The sequence below is a fragment of the Fundulus heteroclitus genome, unplaced genomic scaffold, assembly GCF_011125445.2.
Source record: "Fundulus heteroclitus isolate FHET01 unplaced genomic scaffold, MU-UCD_Fhet_4.1 scaffold_166, whole genome shotgun sequence".
Classification (NCBI taxonomy): domain Eukaryota; kingdom Metazoa; phylum Chordata; class Actinopteri; order Cyprinodontiformes; family Fundulidae; genus Fundulus; species Fundulus heteroclitus.
Window position 1 is genome coordinate 181,493 of NW_023396578.1, and position 23,297 is coordinate 204,789.

Genomic DNA, 23,297 nt, shown 5'->3' on the forward strand with positions numbered 1-23,297 from the left:
GGCATCAGGCAGTTGTGATTACTGCCAGTTAGTCGTTTCCATTGCTACTGTACACTCTTTCTTGCAGATTATTTTTGATTTAGCTACATTTGAGGATTTCCAGAGATTTATGGCTTGTCAGCACACAGCATCTCAAATATAATGTGTGATGCTTTAATATTTCTTTTAGCCTATTCACACTGTCAGGCAGGTTCTATTGAATTAAATTGGTGATTTCTAAAGGTCTGGCAGTAATCAGGCCTCGGCTGAATCTTAATCCAACCCACAAATTGTGTTTAGTCACAACTGATTATGAAATAGGGAGAACAATGATAAATAATTTATATATAGGGTTTCCACATACGGTCAGGTTAGCCATTGTATCTTTTACTCCCTAATAAATAAAAATTATCATTTTAAAACTGTATTTAGTCACAGACAGAAGATGAAGTTTAGCAAAAACAATCAATGTCAGAATAGCTGACTGCTCCTCCCCTTTTTTTTTGTTCTCTGTTGAAAAGCTGCCATTTTACTTCACCACTGGTTACACATCTTTGCCATTCCTCTTCTTTCCCAGAAGACTGTGACCACAAAGTTACAAATTCCACCACACGTTCTGTCGAGACATCTTGAGTTTTACTTTCCCCCCAGACAGCGTGGTTCTTCCCGAGCTGCATGGTCTGACCTCAGAGAACCGGTCGCGTCTCAACGCCGGCACTTCTTTGGTGAATGGACAGTTTTTAAAATAAGGCGGCCTCGTGGCGGATGCAGTGCGCTCGTGCATGATTTGCATACTCAAAGTAACTGGTGTAGCATTCTCCACAATCAAAATCGCTTAAATAATGTTCAAAATAAAGCCAAAACCTAATTCTAAACCTGTTGATACTGCAAAACACAGCCACTGCAGCTCTTATGGCACGTGGTGAGCTTTGTTAAGTGGGCAGATGTTCCTTTGTTTGGCCCTGTGGTGTTAGGTTGCCTCAGTTGAATTTAGGACTCTTTCTGCATCTTTTGGAATTTACCCCCTTTGCAGTGCCGTCACCATTCAACCCTACCCCCCCCCCCCCCCCCCCCCACACACACACACACTTTAAAGGCTGTGCCCTTCCCCCGTCCCCTTTAACCCCTAACAGCCTTAGTGGCTTAGCCCTTCACCAAGCCTAGTTTTTGCATCTTTCCTAGGAATCTTGTTCGTTGGCCCGTTACTGCAGATCTGGGGGTATTTGCATAATTCTACAGTTAACCGCGTATCTATACCTCGGTGCATCTTATCAGATGGTGAATGCTTGTTGTTAGGTCATGCTCCTTTTCGTCCCCACTTGGCTAAAGCTCCTGCATGAAACTGCCGTTGTCACCAGTGCCTCTAGTAGACCACCGTATCCGTGCAGCTTATGTAACAATCACTGCCTCTGTTTCCCTTCGCTCACCCCTCTGAAGGTTGGTACGTGTGAAACACACAAGAAAAGAAGCAAGATCTAGGAAATGCACAAGCACCGCGGGCTTCCTGTTTTTGTGTTGAATTCATTGGAGGCAGGAAGTGAGGAGGAACCGCTGCTCTTTTTTTTTTTGCTCTGTAACGCGCGAGATTTGCCACGCCGGCTCTTACTCAGGTGATATCTGTTGTGGTGGTAACATGGATTTAGGAGGCTGGGGTGACTCTGGGCTGCTGGATCTTCAAAGGCTAATAACAACAAATCCAATTATGCGACTGCTGATTGCCTGCTCTGCCAGGTCCGCAAATGACCTTTTTTTTCTTTGGATCCTCTCGTTTGGAGCAAGAACGCCGCCGTCAGCAGAAAAAGAAAGAAAAACCCTTCACTCAAACACGGTTATAGCACATAGATTCTCCGTTTAAGCAGAACCCATGGGAGAACAAAGAATCTTGCGGTGGGGAACGTGCCTGAGTAGCTGCTTTAAAGGTCTGACTAAGGTTATTATAGTCATTTGCCTTGCTTCAAGCCTCCAGGCTGTGTTAGGGGGGTGGGGCCTTGAAGAGAGTAAGGGGGGGTTGTCCAGGCTGCTACCCTCTTTGTTCTGGCCCTCTCCTCTCATGCTCAGTTCCACCCACAGCAAGCTTTATCTCTCTTGCAGTCTAGAGTCAAAACAAGTAGAGGGTCGGCTTGCTTTCTTTCTTCCTGCTTCCTTTTTCTGCAGACGCCCGTTTGCGAGTTAGTTCACCGTAATGTCTGACATGTTTCCGAGGCGTCTTCAGGTACGGCACAGGTTTGAAGGCCCCCCCCCCCTCTCCCCTCCACTCCACCAACAAAGAAGTTATTTGACTGCTTCTATTTCCCGCCAGTGTTTCCCGCCACTACAGAGCGCCGCGCGAGGGCAGGGCGGGAGGAGTGGCGGCACAGCCGGCATGAAGAAAGACGGCCTACTCTTCAGTCCGCGCCAAAAAGCCGGTGCTATTCAAATTAGCAGAGGGTGCGGCCCAACTGTCTCCATGCCCTGATAACCCGATCTGAGCGTTTTTTGGGCTCCAGCACAAAGACAGACACAGGCACTCCAACACTTCCAAAGCCGTGGGAGTCAATGTTAAACTTTCTGTTCTTTGCCAAGATCTTCAAGAAGGGTCGCTTTAAATAAACTTACACGATTCCTTAAAAGAAAAAAGCAGTGATTAGGTAGGCTAAAACTATAGATTCAAGATCCCTTTTCTAAACGCAATCTTTAGGGTCAGCATTCTTAAGTTAAATGTGTAAAGATATGTGAACCAAAAATAAAGGTTTTTGGTCAACTTCCTCTACTAGAATGTTTTTTTTCACATCCTCTTTGTCTGCAGCAACAGCAACTTTGCAAGGCATGAATGAAAATGTTAAGCGTTCAGGCCGGAACTATCGGCCCTCTGCTGCACTCTAGCGGCTGTAAATATCAACTACAAGAAGTGGCGGATTAGGTGGAAAGCAGAAATCATTTTTTTCAGCTTTTTCATAGTCTCACCTGACTAACCTGAAGCCTTTCAGGTAGAACAACCTTTTTTTTTTTTACATATTTTACCAGGTTTCTTAAAAAACTGTATTTTGGAATAATTTGTCGATCAATCCATCCATCCATCCATGCATAGTATTATAAATAGTAGATATAGAGGCATAACAAATGATAAAGAAACAGTGACGGCAATGGGGTTACAAAGGCAGAGTGATCGAAATGTGGAGATATAGATATAGAGAAATGAAGATAGTGATATGAAGCTAAAGGCCGAAAATTCAACTGAAGAAACTCTTGCTCACTTCCATCCAATCGGAGGCCGGTCCGCCTCCGACGCAGCCAATCCGCCTCGAGCCACACCTCATCGAAGCCCAATCATCATCCAGTGTTCACCTTAAAAGCAACTCAAAATCATCTCTCGGCCTACTTTTCAGCAAGCGCAAGAACCGTCACACCATGTCGGATTTTGATTCAGACGACCATTTCAACCCACCTCCATCCCCTTCTCCACCATCGTAGCAAGCTCCATCTGACTTTTCCTCGATGCTCCTTCACCCTCGCCTTTCCAGAGTGTATCTCCTGGACTCTCATGGAGTTCCCTGTTACTCTTAAAACGGTCCGGCAGAAGACCGCCAGGTTGAGCCTGGTTCTGCCAGAGGTTTCTTCCCAATGGGGAGTTTTTTCTCTCCACAGTCGCTTCATGCTTGCTCATCGTGGACAGTTCATGCAAACTTTGTTTATCCAAGTTGACATTTAACTCAAGAGAGTACCTCTACGAATTAACCACCTTCTTCTATCTAAACTCCACCACCAGTTTCAGGCCTGGGGGGAAATATCCCTATTCTCATACATCTGCTTATCTACATTAATGTTTAAATCAGTGTTTATGCTTCCTGCCGAGGTCTGAGCGCCAAAGTTTAAATTATTGTATCAATAAATTCTTCTAATTGCCTTTCCTCTCTTTGTGAGTTTTTCATATTGAAATATAGATTAAATTAGGGATTTAGAGAGTGGTAGAGAAATAGTTATAGACTAATATGTAGTCAGAGATAAAGTAATAGAGATGGAGATAGAGACCAAGTCAAACGAGACAAAGATATAGTCAGAGTTTTAATGAAAGAGAGAGAGAGTCATAAAATCATAGAGCTACATATAAAGGGTGAAATATATAGCTTTAAAAACAGAGATATAGATATGCAATGGTTCCAACTAAAACAAATGTATCTTGCCTGTCTGAAACTGTATGCAGTGTACCTTTGCTGTAATATCTAATATAAAAATCAAAATGGAGTTTGTATTTTATCAAATTAGTTTTGGTGCAATATAGAAGGTAACATAAATAATAAAACATGTTTTCAGAGTTAATTTTTTTCCCTATGAGGTTGCTAGAAGAAGTTAAATAAAGTTGATTGATGCAGTTGTGTCCAACATATATGAGGCTGTCTGTTTTGTTTTTGTTCCTTTAGTTAATCCACCGGTGTCTGCTCAGTGTCTCCTGCCAGAAACCATCTCCACCTTTGCCTGTCTGCTTTGATAAAAGCAAAATTAACACCATTGATGGTAATTTGACGCTCTTCAAAGCACAGCATGTACTTTCATCTTTGCTCCATGCCTCACCTGCCTGTTTCTGGATGCTGGGGTTGGAGGATGATATCTTTTAAATGCAGCCAATGGTATCCATGGAAGGCATGGGAGTGTCCCATTTGCTTTGGCTCCATGCTTGTTGCCTGGAAACTGGGACGGCTGCTTTGTAACTCAACCCCTGCGACAATCTGGCAGGGTTTCAGGAGGCTCTAAACCAGCGGGGGTAGCAAATGAGCCAAAAATGGACTACAGTTCCCACAATGCTGTGCAGGATTATGAAATAGTGCGTCACAGAGTATACAGTGTACCTGTGCTTACACAATAACACGCAATCCTTGCGGTGAATTAAACATGATCTGGTCATAAATTGAGACTAAGGTGTCATAGGAGAAGTGACACCCAGACACATTTCAAGCATCACGACACAGGCGGCAAATGTCCTATAGTGCGCAGCAACCAGTTGTCAACCAGATTAAATCACATGCTCTGCGATGACTAAGGGGAGTCTGAGACTGAAAGAGTTAACGGTGGGAGGATGCAGGATGGCTTGAAGTCAGGACAGAGTGTGCAAAAGAGGGGAACATAGTGCAGCGCAGAAGACCCGATCGAGGATTTTCCTCCAAACGATGCTGGACATATTAAACCAAGGTCATAGCTTGAATGTTGTCTGCATCCTCCTTCTCTTCCGCAACATGTCTTATTTTTACATCCAAGTGCCTCTGCAGCTGCAATCGAATTGCGTTCATCTGCTGATTGCAGCAAGACTGCATTAAATTGGGGAACAACAAGTGTGGATTTTTGTTTTGGGTTCCTGCTGTACAAGTATTTAAAAGTACGTTACCGAGGGGGGGACACACACACTGCGGCTCAGTGTGATCCTGAGCGTGAGCTGTGAACTGAATAAGTAAAATGAGTCTTAACAACAGTCAGACTCTGACAATCAGCGGAGAAGATGTGGTCAAGAACGGCAGCCAACACTCCTTGGAAGATGCTAATACACTTTTGAAGCCCTCCACACCCTCAAAGAAACCCGTGAGTATCTCTAGATTTCCCCATGCTTAATAAAAAAAGAGGACTGTTGCAAGAATTATTCTACGGCAATGAATGAAGTCAGACAGTGTTTGTCACTTAGTTAGGCTTATTAATTTCACATTGGCCATAATTTATTGCAACTTAGACAACAGCAACAAATGAAGATGAAGAGGCTCTCTTAATTCCTTATAAAATGTTTGTCGGCAATTGTGGGATTGATGTCAATAGCAAATGAATGATTCAAAGGATCTTGCTCCATGAGATATGAAACTTACATAAAGATGAAGCTGTGTGAAACTGGAGAGGATGTTTCATTGTGCCAGGTTGAGAAGGAGCACGCTGCAGAGGTCATGTTTCAGATCAGGTGGGTAGACGGAGACAGTGAGTGACCAGCGAGTGTGGCGGGCTAAAGCAATTCACACCTTTTGGCACAGACATCTGCCTCCCAATGTATTATGTAAAGTCATTTTTAAAAGCTGATTTATCTTAGTATTTCCATTCAAAAATGTAAACTTGCACACAAAAATAACAATTTAATTTAGCTCATTGTGATGGATATGGCAAGTACAAATCCAAAAATTCAGTTTCTCAAAAAAACACCTTTAATAATTAATTTTTATTTGTTATTGCAACATACAGTCCAATAAAATGTATCCTTTGCATTTAACCCATCCCTTAGAGAGGAATGGGCTGCTACTGTGGGGTGCCCGGGGAGCACTCTGGGGCCAAGGGTCTTGCTCAGTGACCCATAATGGCAGTCTGTGAGATTCAAACCCAGAACCTTGATCTGGAAAAACTAATCCATGCGTTTATATTTAGTAGAATTGATTACTGCAACGGTGTTTTCACACGTCTGCCTAAAAAGTGGATCAGAACGCTGCAGCTGATCCAGAACGCTGCTGCCCGCGTCCTCACTAAGACTAAGAAAGTAGAGCACATCACCCCAGTTCTAAAGTCCTTACACTGGCTCCCTGTATATCAGAGAATAGACTTTAAAATACTTCTGTTAGTCTATAAATCCCTGAATGGCTTAGCACCTAAATACATTACAGACTTGTTATCAGCGTATAAACCCTCCAGACCACTAAGGTCTTCTAGCTCCAGCCTGCTCTGCATACCTAGAACACGAACCAAACACGGAGAAGCAGCATTTAGTTCCTATTCTCCACTTATCTGGAACAAACTTCCAGAAAACTGTAAAAGTCCGGAAAGCCTGAGTTCCTATAAATCGAGATTAAAAACACATTTGTTTAAAATTGCCTTTGAATGTTCCAGTTAAACCGTTTTACTGTTTTTAATGTTCTTTTTTTGTTTCTACATTCTATCCCTACTTGCTTTTATTCCTATATTTTAATCATGTAAAGCACTTTGCATTGTCTCTGTACTGAATTGTGTTATATAAATAAATTTGCCTTGCCTTGCCTTACCTATACTTGCATGGGGTGTCATTTTGCATGAGTTAGTAGATCAATGTGGCCTAGCATGGAGGCAGTCAGAACTCAGATCACTCAGAAATAAGTTTACGCAGCATGGTATATTTAATTATTGAGGGACACATGTCCAAAAAAAACCCAAAAAACAAAAAAAAAACTAAAATTGATGTATAATACATTTGTTGTGCTTTACGTTTTATGTAGCAAAATTCTTAAAACCACAGTTGAGACAACAGTATAAGATTATCAAGGAGATTTGTTAAAATGTAATCAAGGATACAGTCGGCTATCAAACGCTCACAGATTTAAGCCTCTGGTATGTGAAGCGTATTATCAGGAGTGGAAAGAATTTCATATCATAGTCACTTTAATCCAGTCAAAGCAGTTCCCTAGCTTAGCTTTTGTTGTGGATAGTACTGTATAGCGTTAGCTAATTAAGCATAAATAGCAACTACGGTGTAAAATTACATGTCTTATACCTGTGACCATCCAGCCCAAGCCAGAGAACTCCATCACCATTGCTGTGTCGTCCAGAGTCCTCTTCAATATGGAAAAGGAGCAGCAGATCTTTGAGCAGCAGGGCATGGAGGAATACATAAAGTATCAGGTGGAGCATGAAACGGAGCCTTTCAGCCCCGGACCTGCCTTCTCCTTTGTCAAGGTCAGAGGGTTTTGTTTGAGAACACTAAATAAATAAAAACTAATTTCCAAAGCCATGGTTTTGTGTGTTGTTGCTATTGTTTTCATGGAGGTGGTGGATCCACACTCTCAGTCCCCTCCTGACCCACTCGGTTTGGTTCCCAGGCTCTGGAGGCAGTCAACACTCAGCTGAGGGACCTTTATCCTGAGAGTGAAGAGCTCTTTGACGTCGTGCTCATCACCAACAACCACGCTTATGTTGGCCTGAGACTCATCAATACCATCAATCATCACCGTAAGTTGCTGAGAGGATGTGTATTTCAAACACGTGGCGCTTTTCACACGTTTTTAATCACAACTTTTTTTTTTAAGCGGAAAACCTGCAGGCAACTTTTATTGTCAAGAGCCACCAACAGTATGGTAAACACACCTGACGAGAACTGCATAGATAATCTTTAAGGTATTGCTAGTAGGAAGATGACAGCCATAAGACCTAACAATGCAGATGATGCAAATGTCATGTGACCAAAAGGGCCATTAGCAACCTGGGCGTCCTTATCATCTCAGCAAAGCCCCAGGCAGATATTGCATGCTGCAGGGATGCAGTGATTAGAGCAAAACCACCATCCAAGTTTTCAGTGTTTGTTCCGTCTAGTAAAAAAAAGAAGATTTTTTTAATGATGTTTTGTATTAATGATTTTCAAACTTTCCTAGAAACTGAATTTTTGTGTTATATGATAATCAATGTCAAAGGCAAAATAATTAGATGCTCACAAAATACCACTCTAGGTGTGATTATTCTATATATGAGTTTCACTGTTTAATTGAATATGTGAAATCAATTGTTTTTTAACAATATTCTGACTTATTGGGATGAAAATGTCATGTAAAGCATATGATTTTTATTGTATCATTCTGAACTGTTTTTAAAGGAAGACTGCCTTCTCGTTCAGTTTACATTGACTACGAAGAGCAAATTTTGTTTTCTTAAAATCTGTTTTTCAGCACTAGCACATTCAAATTTGATATAAATGGGTGCATTTAAAAACAAGCAGAAAAAAATGAGCAGAAAGCATGTCAAAATAATACAAAAACTAAAAAAAAAGTCTTATGCCGTATCCTTTATACATGCTCTTCCCATGCAATCAGGTGAACCACTATCCTGTCCGCTGTTGGGTAAATTAAATATTTATAAAGAATCACTTTATCCTACTAAGTGTGTTTGCTCAAATGAGCGGGATACTCCGTTTTGTTGCTTAATCAGCTGTTATTAAAACATTTGAAAGCAGCTTCAGTAAGTCAGGTTTGATGTATTGTGGTTTGGACCGAAGCACAGGCAAGAGTAGGGAAGCGGCATGTTGGGTGAATTAAGATTAATTAAAATTAACAAGGCTTACAGGCAGCGATGGAACCAGGAACACGGCGAAGCGGCGCTCAGAACAGGCTAGCCAAACAACTAAGAGTGGCTAGCTGGCTGACTAAATAGAAAAGGAAACAAAAGGGGCAGCAGGGGAAGCAATCAAACACAGGTGAACGTAGTAAAGGTATTTAGGCTGCAGGGGAAGTAGGGCAATGTACTGGGTGCAGGAGGAAAACAGAATCTAGCATGAACTGGAGAATGGAGCAGAAAAGGGAAGAAACCTAAATAACTAAGAAAGCACAGGTAAAACCAGACTACCAAAAAATTAAAATAACCTAACAGAAACTGAATCTAACAGATAACACAAGTGACTAGTAAAAGAAACCAAAACATAAACAAAACCCAGAGACTCCTGACACATTTTTATCAGGAAGCTATCATTAAAAAGCAAACATTTATAATATCAAAAGCATTTGGAGATTTCTTTACATTATTTCTAAAGTTCTATACGAATGCTCTACAAAAAACCCTCCTCAGGTCCTAATGTAGCTCTTTGCTAAATAAATTTAAAATTGACCCGCAGTAACGTCACCTACTCATTGCTCTTACGTTCTGCCAGCATTCAACGAGGGTAAAGTCAAAAATACAACAGAACAGCCAACGAAAAATCCAGATTTGTTAGAAGAGATTGAAAATAGGTTAGGTTTTATCCAGTAGTCTGAACAGGTGTTAAGTGATTTTGAAACAGCTCAGTGACTGAGATTAAACAGCTACAATGTGACCCAGGTTAACCTTTCTTGGAAAGAGATTATTTTCACTTTAATCCAACAATATAAAATGCTTACTTAGATGGACATCATCCACATAATTTATTCTCTATGATGGCCTTTGGATATCTTTTAAAATTCTCTGGATCCATCCTCGAATGTGTGAAAGGAAAAGTGCTCTGCGGGACTCAGCAGCCGGGTCTTTCTACTCCCTCACAAGTTGTCCACAGAAATTAATTATCGTAAATCAGGTCCAGTCATGTTGTCCGAGTCTCTGCTGCCGGCTACTTAAGACGAGTCCAGACACAGAAATTAACTTAATGTGATCTAAAAATATACACTGGAACAGCTAATGCTGTAGCATTAAACAATCCTCGATTGTTCACAGAATCTCCCAGTTCCTGTGTTAGTGTGCATGTGAGTGTTTTGTGGTGTTTTCCTGCCGGGTGAACTGGGACTGACTGTGGTTACAGTGTGATCTTTCTCATGGTTCCAACACCACAATGGAACACAAAGGAATAAGTTTAGAGGGGGATTTCATGTTGTATTTCTGCTAGTTGTTGTTGTAAAGGCAATATCATACTAAAGCTTTAGTCATGGTGCAAACTTCAGATGCTTCAGATGAACTGCAATCACTAGAGTTAACTTAATAAACACTACTTGTCACTACTGAAACGACAATGGTGCTTTATAGTAAGTTTGGCACTAAAAAAACTTTCTGTGGCTCATGGCGTTTACTTACAAATTGCAACAATCATTTCATGGATCTTAGATATGTAGAACATAATTTGAAATGATCAGTTGTTATAAGAACACCTCCAAGGCAGGTATGAATCGATTATATGGTTGGTACAAATATTTCTCCTTTTTGAACTTATTTTTATGAGCAACCAACTGAAAACCCATCAAAGACAAACCCAAAGACGTCACATGTTTTAGCTCCTTACACACATGTTTTTACCCTGAGCTATCTCTGTAGTTATGCTGCTATAGGCTTAGGCTGTTGGAGAACAACAGGGTCTATTTTTTCTCACTCTGCTGAGTTCTCCTACTCTTCTCCAATTTGTATTGTTTGTTCTTATTTAAACCTTTTGTTCTCTGCCATTTTTTCCTTTATAGTAGGGACACCTGGTCTGGTGTTCTGTTAACTGTGACATCATCCAGGGAAGGCAGATCATCCATTATTAGCGTATAACATAGAAAGGATTCCTTAATCAATGTGTGCTTCTGTGCTTTTTTTGTGTCTCTGCTCTGTCTTCTCTAACCCCCAGTTTGTTGAGGCAGATGACCGTTCACACTAAGCCTGGTTTTGTTGGAGGTTTCTTCCTGTTAAAGGGGAGTTTTCCTCTCCTCTGTCGCTTCATGCTTGCTCAGTATGAGGGATTGCTGCAAAGCCATTGACAATGCAGACGACTGTCCACTGTGGCTCTACGCTCTTTTAGGAGGAGTGAATGCTGCTTGCCAAGACTTGATGCAACCTGCTTGATTTCCTTAGATAGGAAACCTTTTGACCAATCTGTCTGATTTGATTGAATTTGACTTTGTAAAGTGCCTTGAGATTACATGTGTTGTGAATTGGCGCTATATAAATAAAATTTAATTGAAAGCATTTCATACCAAACTCTAAATTGGGGCAAAAGACTTGACCTTCATGTGGACTTAGAAAAAAAATGCTTGTGAACAACTCTGGCCTGTGGCACCTTGCCTCCTGTTGTCATTTAGCTAATTGGGAACACCCCTGTTATTTTTAATTAGAGTGGCACTGGTGTATTCCCCCAGGCCCTAAAAACAGCAAATATCAAGTCCATCCATCCATCCATTTTCTGACCCGCTTAATCCCTCATGGGGTCACGCGGGTTTAAACAGGCTTCATATGACTGAACAAAACCAAAAAAGTTATAGTATAGTTATTTCTATTACAGAAACTTAAAATCCACTGAAACTGAAGCTGATAATGTGCCACCTATGTATGTTTATGAATAATGTACCATCCGAGAAGAGAGGACATATATTTTGCATAATACAAGATGTGTAAAGCAATTGTTTATGTCTTTCAAAAGTATTAAATAAAATCTAATAACAATTGTCATGATTGTTGCACAACTATTCAGTGATGCAAGATTCTTTCGCACCATTTTTATGTGTACAGATTTGTGTGCATTTATTTTTTTCTGAACTCATTGCTTTTCATTTCTTGCAGAGTTGTTCATCGAGCGCTTCTGTATGACTGGAGGAAACAGTCCCATAGGTTATTTAAAGGCCTACAACACTAACCTGTACTTGTCTTCTGATCCAGTCAAAGTTCACGAGGCTCTGGGGGAAGGTAAACACCAACATGAATATGACATTAATCACTAAGAGAACCACATTCAAAATCTTGAAATATGACAGTACACTTACGTGATTGTGATGGGTTATGTGTGTGTGAACCAGGTATAGCAGCAGCCACCATGTTTACCCCGGACAAAATGACAGAAGTGTCGGAGACTCAGCTCCGTGTTGCCTTTGATGGAGACGCTGTGCTCTTCTCCGATGAATCAGAGCAGATTTATAAGGCACATGGACTGGACAAGTTCTTTGAGCACGAGAAGGCACACGAGAACAAGCCTCTGGACCATGTAAAGTACACAAAGCATAAACCGGTTTTAGTACATTTACCTAAATGATAAGGCTACAAAATGTCAACATTGTAATATTTTAAGAGATAACTTGGTGAATATATGAACTATGAAAATAAAAAGTAGGACAAGAAAGCAGTAGAGAACTCATGATGGAATCAAAGGGAAATAAGGTTTTCCAAATTTGCTATAATCAAGCAATATTTCAGGGGCCTTGGAGGCTGATTTTTGAGTCTGCTGTATACTTATACTGCTTATACTATAAAGCCAATAAGCTGTAACTCCTTCTTCCTCTTCCAAGATTTTCTCCACCCTCATTTCTATAAATATGATGCCAGGCCTCCTTGACTATATCACAGATGTACTTTTGATCTGAACAGCGATCTGAAGAGGTCACAAATTCTGTCAGTTTTCACACAACAACCCCATATGCAATTTGGAGGTGTGTGTACTTCTCAAATGGAGCCCTATACCACAGGAAGCACAATTTACCAATTGCTCTCTGTTTGCAAGGGAACTGAGAATCCATCCCTCCATCCATTGTCTTCCGCTTGTCCAAGATCATGTCAAGAGGACAACAGGTCCAGGAGGGAAACTCGGACATCCCTTTCCCCAGCAACATCATCCAGCTCATTCTGGGGGACCAAAGACATTCCCAGGTCAGACGGGATACAGTCCTTTCAGCGTGTTCTGGGTCTTCCCCAGTGGCTGTGCCCAGTGGGTTGCACCCATAAATCCCCCAAAGGGAAGCGCCCAGGAAGTATCCTGATCAGATGCTCAAACCACCTCAACTGGCTCTTTTCGATGCAGAGCTCACCCCAGGAAAATAAAGCTCCTTTGTCTATCTCTAAGGCTGAGCCCGGCCACCCTCCGGAGGAAGCTAATTTCGACCACTTGTATCCGGGATGTTGTTCTTTCGGTCATGATTCTTATCTCATGACTTTAAGCGAGGGTCGGATCGTAGATGGACCGGTAAATTGAGAGCTGTGCTTTTTGGCTCAGCTCTTTTTTCATCACAACAGGCTGGAGCAGCACCTGCATTACTGGAGATGCAGCCCTAATCTGTCTGTCCATCTCTTACTCCATCCCACCATCACTCGTGAACAGGATACCAAGACACTTAAAGTCCTCCGCTTGAGATTGGGACTGACCCACCAACCTGAGGTGGGCAATCCACAGCTCTTCCTTTGGGCACAAAAGAACTCCATGACTCTCAAAAGCTGGCCAGTTACCCCATACTCCCGCAGCAGCTTACACAAAATACCTCAGGGAACACAATGGTAAGCCTTTTCCAGACCCACAAAAACATGTAGACTGGTGAAGCATACTCCCATATTCCCCTCAGCAATTCTGAGAGGGTAAAGATCTGGTCAACTGTTTCCCAACCAGGTCAAAAGCCAAATTGCTCCTCCTGGATCTGAGATTCAAAAATCGGTCGGAGCCTTCTCCCCAACACCCCAGAGTAAGCTTTCCCAGGGAGGCTGAGAAGTGTGATCTCTCGATAATAGGAACACCTCGCCTCGTCCCCTTTGTTAAAAATTGGGATCCCTGTCTGCCACTCCAGCAGTGTTGCCCCAGGAGATTGTTTGTGGTCGTCGAGATCCTTTTTGTTGTTACCAGAGCGCTGGCAGGACCCCTAGGAAGTTTTGTGCATGCTCAAAAAAGTTGCAGACTTCTCTGATTCCATTTGGTATCTTGATGAGTGGACTGAGTTTTTGATGTAACCCGGATAAGCCTGCAGGCAACTTCCCCACTGGGGTTGATTTTTTAGTATTGTGTTGATATCTTACTCTAAAGAGTGCCTAATAGTCACACACATCTCTCTCTTTGAAAGTCCACATTTAGCCAAACGATTTGCATTTGATTGTAAAAACTGCAAACTGTATATTGTGCTGTTGGCTTTCTTGTATTCTTCCCACAGGGACCACTGAAAGGCTTCCTGGAGGTTTTAGGAAAGCTCCAGAAGAAATTTTATGCCAAAGGCCAACGCATGGACTGCCCCATCAGGACCTACCTGGTGACGGCTCGCAGCGCAGCAAGTTCCGGCGCCAGAGCCCTTAAGACGTTGCGGTTGTGGGGTCTAGAGATTGACGAGGCTCTGTTTCTTGCCGGCGCACCTAAGGGTCCCATCTTGGAGAAGATAAGGCCACATATCTTCTTTGATGACCAGATGTTTCATGTGGAGGGGGCAGCAGAAATGGGAACAGTGGCGTGCCATGTGCCCTATGGAATCGCTCAAAGGGTTCCAGAAAAGAAAGGACTAAAAGACAAAGAGGTTTCTTCCATTAAGTAGCAGAACTGTAGCAACTCAGAAGCTCAGGAGACTAAGGGGAACTCATTTCCTGCTGCATGATAATTGTAATAATTGTTTAAGAGTGAAAACAGTTGAATTTTAAAGATACAAATGAATTAAAATCTAACCAATGCACTTTCAGATATTTATCATTACATTAACCAAAAAAATATTTCTAATCATAATTTTACCAGCACTTTAGCGCAGATAAATAGTCGACAAATATTTATCATTATATGTTTTAAATGTATGTCCTAAAGCAACATTAAGCCATTTGACAGAAATAATGTTTGGGCTGCCTGGCTGTACAATAATAATAATAATTTGCCAACACTAATTTGTAATTATGTCACCAGTTTGTGGCAAAGAAGTGAAAATGATTTGATTAAAATGATGGGTATTAATTACTAAGACATGAAAACGGACTAATATGTTAAAATAAAGATTGCTCAAGATAGGATTCCTCAAGATATTATCTTCGGATCAAGATTTCCTGCAAACCTTTATCAACTTATTGAGTATTTACAAACAGCCTCAGGTACCACATCAAATGTTTTATAAAAATGTTATTTACAGCTGAAAATGTGCCTGATATATCAAATTGATGTATTTTTTTCTGGATTAATATATTTTTAATAACATCTTTGGGCAATGTGTACCCCTTCCAAAACATATATAAAATGAAATAACAATAAAATATAATTAGACACAGTAAGACTTAAAGATCTAGTTATTCCAATAAGCATTTATTTAGAAATAACAAAAAGAAAAAGATAACTATTTTTGTAAATTCCAGTTTAATGCATATTAGGGGATCAGTGCAATTCTACTTCAAAAAAGTATAAAATTGGTGCCTTTTATCCCAGCTCTTTCCTGTATGTGATATTTGTTTTTTGTTCATGTGCATTGTACTTGTTGATGAATAATGCACGTAGATGTTTGTTTCAAAGCATTAAATTGAGGACATTAAATTGTGTGCAAATGTCACTTTTGAATGTGTTTGCCCTTATTGAAAAGATTATGTAGCTCACAAGCATCTTCAGTGTTTGTTAAAATCATTTTGCATTTTTCTTGTTTGCTGTTTGATCCTGAATGTTTACCATCTCCAATGCTAAAGCCCGCCTTACCTGCTGTTTAAATGTTATGGCACTCAGTGTTGTGTTAATGGATGCAGAAAGATTTGTGGTGAAGGCGGTATTTGCTGTTAAATGTAGAAGTAGTGTCAGTTTGTGTTACAGACTGTGCAATGTCATGTCTTTTTAAAGAAAATTACCTCGTGAAATAAAACCCTGTATCCTCCTTTCACACCAGAAATGTGATTTATGTATTCATTAATTCAATGGTGTGGGAATATTTTCATCTTCGTCCTATTAATAAATTCTTCTTTAGAGAGAAACTCCGTGAAAGGCTCTTTTTCACAGACCCCCTTTGTACTTGCAATATTTTCGATAGACAGCAGGAGGCGACAGGATCCTCTTCTTCAGAGCTATTACATATTACCATCTGGAGCGACTGTGGCTCAGTGTTGTGGGTTACATTCCAGCTCTCTTATGGCAGTGTTGCCCTGGGTAATGCACTTAACCCCTAGTTGCCCTCTGATCTTTGAGTTTGATTGCTTGGTCTGATGAGAAAAGCACTATTTAAATTCAGACCATAAGGTTAATATCTGCATTCACATATTCCTACATATTTTAGAGGTTGATGATGATGGTATCATATCAAATGCATAAATAACTGCAAATACTGACAATGTGGCAAAATGTACGGGTCTGTGAACTTCTGTGATGTCTGTCTCTTATGTGTATTTTTTTTTTTTTATATTCTCCCACAGTTCGCCCTTTAGCTCAATTATTTACTTATTTCTTTGGTCAAATTCTGCAAACTAAGTTTGCATTCACTGTTTCTCAAGCACAGTGAAAATTTCCTGGATAGGGTTTAATTTTTCTTATGCCCACTTCCAGAGTCCTGTAGTGTGGCTCTTCTTCCAGTAGAGGTTGCCCAAAGGTAGAAAATGCTGTTCAGATGTTTGACATAAAGATGACATTACAACAAAAGAAAATACACATAACATATAACATAACATATAAACAATACATTACAAAAGAATTGACAACATGATTCATTTTACAGGATCTTACAAAATGTCACCTATTCGTTGAGCATTAAAAATAGTTATTCATAGCACTGGCAAATTCTCATGAAATCTTAATTTTAAAAACATGTGTCCATTGACTTAAAGTAGTATTGACCTTTGGTTGCTGCTAAAAATCTGGTTGATAGTAATTAAGCTTAGCAGTTATACAAAGGTTTGGTTTGCTGTAATCCCAATAAACATTTTGCCATTGAGAAGAGTAAAAATTATTTTTGACATGCCATTTAAAAAAAAACAACATAAAAAGAGATACATTTTATTTACTGATGCTCCTTTTCCATTTTTCTTTTTACTTTTGAAAGGTGTCCCTCATTTCTTATCACATGCGAGGTTCTCGGTTAAAGGAAAATAATTTGACATCTAAATCCACAAGTGGTATAAATAATTCTGGGCTCACTTTATGCAGTTAATTGAGTACATTTTTATTTAGGTAAAATATCGGATCTACATTTTTATTTAGGTTAAAATGTGTCCCTGTGTGCATCTGCAAATTACAACCTACCTTTTAATGTTGCTTTTGAAGTGATGCTTTTTCCTCTCCGAATACCTTCCAGGCCATGTCAGTGCAGTACTTTTTCTTTCTGTGGATAGTGACTTTTGAATAGAAGGGGCCTTAACTACTGTTTGTCCCACATGCACACTATAGTATTTATGCATCTGGTTAGCTTAGCGGCTAGGTTAGCAGTTAGCCGTTCATTGTAGAAGAGCTAGGTAAGACCACTGAGCTATATTATACACTGGAGTGCTAATCGCCCGCTGTTAGAACGAGTCGCTTTGAAGCCACCAGCCGCCATATTGGTACTCCCTATTTTCCCTCAATAACTAGGGAATATGTGCGCTACAGCATCGAATAACGAGGATTTTCTCATGTTCAGGGAGGGCTTAAAACTTTTAAAATGTCAAATGCCATATACTTTTATGTTATGTTCTAAAACTATCAATTACTGAGAAAGTCATGTGCTGAAATATTTAGCATTTTATTCATTTAAATATACATATATAACATTTATAGTTATATAAATAACAATATACAAAAGCATATATTTACATATATGTATACATATATATACATATATACATGTACAAATATTTATATATACATATATGTATAGTTAATATGAATAACATGTAAAATATTTCAGCACCTAATTTCCTAGTAGTTGATAGTGTTAGTACATCCACTGACTGTAGAATTACCTGTGAAACGTTTTCACACAGCCAGAAAACTGCTTGTTGTTGCAATCAAATCCTATGGGATTCTGTGAGAGTAGGGAGGAGCAAGATGGCGGCCAGTGACTTCAGTTTTTCGGCAAAATCAGCACTCCAGTGTATTATGTGGCTCAGTGGGTAAGACGGCGAAACATCCAGAAAAATCTGGGACTCTAGCTAATATCTTGTTATGCTAGCTTTTGAGTTAATTGCTGCAAACAATTTCTGTTGACAGGTATTTTGACCCACTCCTCATGAGCAAACTGCTTCCGTTCTCTCAGGTATGAAAGGTGCCTACTCTAGACGGCGTGTTTCAGCTCCAGATCCGGGCTCATAGGAGGCCAGCTCAGAGTGGTCGTATAGCTGTTGTTGGGTGGTTCTTACAGTGTTTTTTGGGTCTTTATGCTGCTGGAAGACACCATGAACTACAACTGAGACCAAGCGTTCCCACACCAGGCAGTACATTTCTCTCCAGAACGCCTTGATAGTCTTGTGGTTTCATTGATCCCTGCACAGATCTGAGACACCCTGTGCCAAATGCCGCAAAGCAGCCCCAGAACATAGCCGAGCCTCCTCCATGTTTTACAGTAGAGACAGTCTTGTTTTCTAGGTATGCTTTATTTTTGCGTCTGTGAACATGGAGCTGATGTGCCTTAACCAAACGCTTCAGTTTTGTCTCATCTGTCCCAGCAGCTCTGTGGCTTTACAATTGTGGCAAATTCCAATCTTGCTTTCTTATGATTTGCTCTCAACAGTGGTGTCTCCCATGAAGTCCACCTTGGCTCAAACATTGATGGGTGTTGCAATTTGACACTGATGTACTTTGACCTTGGAGTTCACCTTTAATTTATTTGGAGTTTGTTATAGGCTCTTAGGCTACCATTTGCATTATCTTTCTCTTCAATGTGTCATCCATTTTCCTACTGCAGCAACGTCCAGGGAGGTTAGCTATGGTCCCGTGGACCTCAAACGTCAGTGTAACTGTAGTGACAGGAACAGGAAGCTGCTTGGAGATGGTCTTATAGCCTCTACTTTTAACCTGCTCGTCTATAATTTCCTTTTAAACTTCGGAGACAACTCTCTCCTTTGCTTCCTGTGATCCATGTTCAGTGTGGTACATACACACCATGTCACCAAACTGCACACTGACTACCTGTAACACTTTAAATAGACAGACTGCCTATAAGCTTGAAGACATCTGTAATGCTAATCAGAGGACACACCTCAGTTTAACATGTCCCTATAGTCAAATTATTTAAAATCTTTTCTAGGGCTGCATCATTTTTGTCAGACCTATTTCAAGAGTTTACTTTTTTAAAATCATTCTTTTAAACCATAATTCAAAAGCAATATCTGATTTAACCTGGGCAATTTTCAGTAAATCTTTATTTATTACTTTTATCAGTCTTAAGTTATTTCAGTGACCATTACACAATTTTCTTTGACTAATAGAGGGGTGCCAACAATTTTGTCCATGACTGTATATCTTGTTAGATTTCTTCCTTGTGTTCCTCCGTGTCTGCTCCTGTGAATTATTTTTCCTTGAGTCAGAGCTACTGGCTAATTAAGTAGATCCTATTCACCTGCGTCTCCTCATTTAACCCACTGCCTGCGCCTGTTTTTGTTTCTATTTAAGCCCTCGGGGTTACTTTGTTGTTTCCAATGCTGGATTTTGTGCTCCATGCCTTGTTTTCCTCCTACAGTTACCATTAAAACCTTCAAAGCTTATCATTCTGCTTCTGAGCTCTTGCTTACATTTTGGTCCTAAAGTGCAAAACATGACAGCGACACTGTCTGAAACAGGCCATAGATCTGAAAATGAACAACTTGTACATTCATTAAAAAAGGAAAGATGACAGGTTTATTATGCTGGGTAATGATTTACTGAGTAATTTTACATTGTTTGGTTTTATATGGTCAGTGTTGCTGGATTATTTAATCACTCCGGGTAATTTTCACTTCAGGAAAACAAGTCAAGCATGCAGATGAAGTCGATAGGTACTGTAAATGTAGAAGTACAGAATAGGGCTGTAGATTAATTGTTGTATTTCATTAAATGCCAGCAATTTGTGCTCTGTAAGTATTCAGCCAAAAGAACATCAAACATGAGTTGACTATTAAAAGGAAAATAAAGCAGAAAATAAAATTGGTGTTGATATAATCGTCCATACACTATGAAAAATAATTAAGAGTGACTTCCTGAAGTTCCTTCATTTTTAGCAGAAGAAGCCTGACAGCCATCCCACTGTGGCTCCGACTCCACCCGCAACGCTTGCTCCTGCGCTGGCCACGGCTGCTTTGGTGGCTACAGACAAACCAGCAGCGGCTGCATAAAAAACATTTAAACATTTACAAAAGAATACAGTATTAAGCAACAAAAGACAGTTCCTATTTGCTTTATAGATGATTAAAAGTGCATCAAGATAATATGAATATGAAAAAATATGATATGAAAAAAAATATATAATATGAAAAAAAACAGGAGTAAGAGAGTTACTTATATCTGTATTTTATAAATGGACAATGTCTAGCAAAGAAATATTTCCAAACGGTTCCTATTTTTTACCCATTTTTTCCGTGCATGTTTGTATTGCTTTGGCTTTTGGCCAGAATTGTCCTCGCCGCTTACTGTAACAGAACGCACACTCTCCAAAGCATTACAGTTTTTGCCTTGTTAGTCCGCAGAATAATTTCCCGAAGGTCTTGAAGATCATTGAACTGTTTTTAATGAAATATAGGACAAGCCTTTTTGTTCTTTATTTTTTTGTTCGGAGGTTTTTAACCTTTTAATGTAAGCCATGTTTGCCCAGTCCTGTTCAATCAGGAACACTAACCTTAAATGAAATAGCCAAGGCCTGCAATACTTTAGATTGTCTTCTGGGTACTTTTATTACCTGCTTGAAGATCATTTTGGTATGTTTTGTCACCCCTGTTCCATGCATTCCTTATTTGTGGATAATGTTTGGCTGGTGTCCTAAAGCCTTGGAAATTACTTTCTAGCCATAACTAGACTGATAAATGTCCATGACCCTGTCTCTCACCTGTTCTTGAATTTCTTTAGATCTTGGTATGATATTTTGCTTTTTGAGATCATTTAGCCTACTTCATGTTGCCAGACAGGTTCTCTTTGACTCATGTCTTGAATCAACACATCTGGTGCTAATGAGGCTTTGCTGTGCCGAGTAATATTGAGCTCAGCTTTACAGAAAATATGGTAGGTAACAGTTAATTCACATCATAATTTAACAGTGAGTGCAATAATGTCTTAACACAGGGCAAAGCAGGTTTTGATAGCCTTCTGCCTAGACAACTGAAATTATAATTTGAAAACTGAATTTTGTGTTTCACTCTGATTGTTTGCCTGATATTAAAATGTACTCTACATTCTGAATCCTGCAGTGTAACAAAATGACACACAAAAACAAACCCAAAAATAAATCTGTACAAATACTTTCTTTACAGCACGGCACCATTACAACGTCTCTTGTTTCTACATCAGTGGTTAAAGCAACATTTGAATGAAACCACCTGCAGACTGTAAAAGAGAGACCAGACTTCCCGCTGCCACTCCTCCTCCATTAGCAATCGCATAAGATGACATCATCCCTGCAGCATAAGAGCCTGCTGTTATTCCAGCTGAGGAGAAACCGATGACCCCCAAAGCTGCAGGAACCAGGGCCACAGCTCCCACTGCCCCAACCGCTCCTGTAACACCATACATGGAACATTTATTATTAATGTGGATAAATAACCACCTTAAAAACGGGTTACTGGCATTTGAGTTTAACAACTTCTATCGTTCACTTACTTGGTGGTTTATTTAAATCTAAAATTCACAGTTAGCACGATGAGGACCTACCAATGAACTTAACTAGTATTAGTAAAGCACTTTGCTGAACAGGTAAACCTGGATGCATGTTCATATAGAGTGGGAACAAATAATGGCTCCTGGATAAAAGGCAGGGAGAACATCCAAGCTCCAGATGGAGAGGCCCCAGACATGAATTATTCTTAGTATTCATGTGCTGCTATCAACTGCTGTTCACCAAGCTCTTCTAAGCTGATGTAATTTGTGTTAGTGAACACCAATTATTCCAGCTATTGACTTGTCTTGAAGACACAATAACCTGTAATCTATTGTTCCCATAATATTGTAACGCTACATTAATTGTTTTTGCCATAAGGAATTTAGTATGACAGTTGTTTTTTTTTTTTACATTGTATATTTTTCCTTTCTGAATTTACTGCTCGTAACTCTGAAGTCATTTATGACAAAGATCTGCCTTCAAATCAAACACTGGGCACCTTTTTCCCCGGAGCTTTCTGCCCCTAAGTTCTTCTGACAAGCCGGTGAAGGCATTAGTTTGCATAAGCTTGTTTTTTTGCTAAGCGATTTGTTTCTTGACCATCCAATAATTCTGACAAAATCTTGCAGTTTCCCATAAATGGTGTTAGTCCAGGGTTATATTTTTCTAAAAATCGCCTAAACAAAAAGACTTTCTCAAAATATTTGTATGGTTTTTGAGGAAAGAAACTGACTAATATAAATAAGCTTATCTCCCTCTAGGAGGCATAGAAAAGTGCAGCTAAAAGTCTCACCTGCCCCTGCAGAAACAGCTACAATTGTTCCTGAAAAACAACAAAACAAATATGTAATTATTAATTCTAAAAACACAGAGCGCCGACGGTCATATAACTAACTCTGTTAAATTATCAAATAAAGTACTCTGGATATACTCACCTATGCCCATGCTTTCCTCCTGTCAACTTAGTCAGAGATGGTGATGATTATGGGAGTTTCTCTGATGCTGCAGTGCAACGATGCTCAGTGAGAGCAGAAACGAAACCGAAGGGCTGATGCATTAAATGAACCTCGGAAATTAGAGACGTGCTATTTTCAGTCCATTAAAGTTGGACAAACCAGACTAGCTAACCAATGCTGGAATTGTTTACAAAATTTTAATGAGTGAGTTTGGGGGCTTAATTACATTTCAGGAGTTTAACATTTTGGCTCGAAAACAGATTTTTCTATCTGTAAACTGTGCACTGCTGTGTGACCCTAACCCATAAAAAGGGTGCCATGACATCACTTTATAAACCTTTTCATGTAGTTGATATTGCTGAATATGTAAATTTTTCCAACGAATTTCATAAAAAAAATAAGGTTAGCTTGTTTTTGGTCAGGCCAAATGTTCCTCCTCAGTAAAAGGGTTGTGCACAGTAATGATATGCGGCTCTATCTAACTTCACTCTGATTGGCTACAACCATATTTGGAAAACCTGTTCTAAAGTGCCCCCAC

The 23,297-nt window shown here is 39.9% G+C and overlaps 2 protein-coding genes across 2 annotated transcripts; one reads left to right on the forward strand and one right to left on the reverse strand.

The window, feature by feature from the left end:
- Positions 1–5,030: 5,030 nt before the first annotated feature.
- LOC105917468 (cytosolic 5'-nucleotidase 1A) lies at positions 5,031–15,997 on the forward strand. The gene is made up of 6 exons (XM_012852275.3): positions 5,031–5,526; positions 7,453–7,620; positions 7,764–7,893; positions 11,926–12,048; positions 12,159–12,343; positions 14,265–15,997. Exons 1-6 carry the CDS (start codon positions 5,404–5,406, stop codon positions 14,634–14,636), a joined length of 1,101 nt encoding a protein of 366 aa, XP_012707729.2. The 5' UTR covers positions 5,031–5,403; the 3' UTR covers positions 14,637–15,997.
- A 3,864-nt stretch (positions 15,998–19,861) lies between these two features.
- LOC105917467 (interferon alpha-inducible protein 27-like protein 2A) lies at positions 19,862–23,038 on the reverse strand. The gene is made up of 4 exons (XM_012852274.3): positions 22,739–23,038; positions 22,597–22,626; positions 21,526–21,702; positions 19,862–20,323 (listed from the first exon to the last, which is right to left on the reverse strand). The coding sequence occupies exons 1-4, from the start codon at positions 22,746–22,748 to the stop codon at positions 20,214–20,216; spliced, it is 327 nt and encodes a 108-aa protein (XP_012707728.1). The 5' UTR covers positions 22,749–23,038; the 3' UTR covers positions 19,862–20,213.
- Positions 23,039–23,297: the final 259 nt, after the last annotated feature.

What these genes read in the sequence shown, in the direction of transcription:
- LOC105917468 (XM_012852275.3), top strand. Translation starts at nt 5,404, where the DNA reads ATGAGTCTTAACAACAGTCAGACTCTGACAATCAGCGGAGAAGATGTG. An exon ending in CCACACCCTCAAAGAAACCC is followed by an intron (nt 5,527 to 7,452) that starts GTGAGTATCTCT and finishes GTGACCATCCAG; the next exon opens with CCCAAGCCAGAGAACTCCAT. An exon ending in CTGCCTTCTCCTTTGTCAAG is followed by an intron (nt 7,621 to 7,763) that starts GTCAGAGGGTTT and finishes TTTGGTTCCCAG; the next exon opens with GCTCTGGAGGCAGTCAACAC.
- LOC105917467 (XM_012852274.3), bottom strand. An exon ending in AGCTGTTTCTGCAGGGGCAG is followed by an intron (nt 21,703 to 22,596) that starts GTGAGACTTTTA and finishes ATGGTGTTACAG; the next exon opens with GAGCGGTTGGGGCAGTGGGA. An exon ending in CTCTCTTTTACAGTCTGCAG is followed by an intron (nt 20,324 to 21,525) that starts GTGGTTTCATTC and finishes TTTTTTATGCAG; the next exon opens with CCGCTGCTGGTTTGTCTGTA.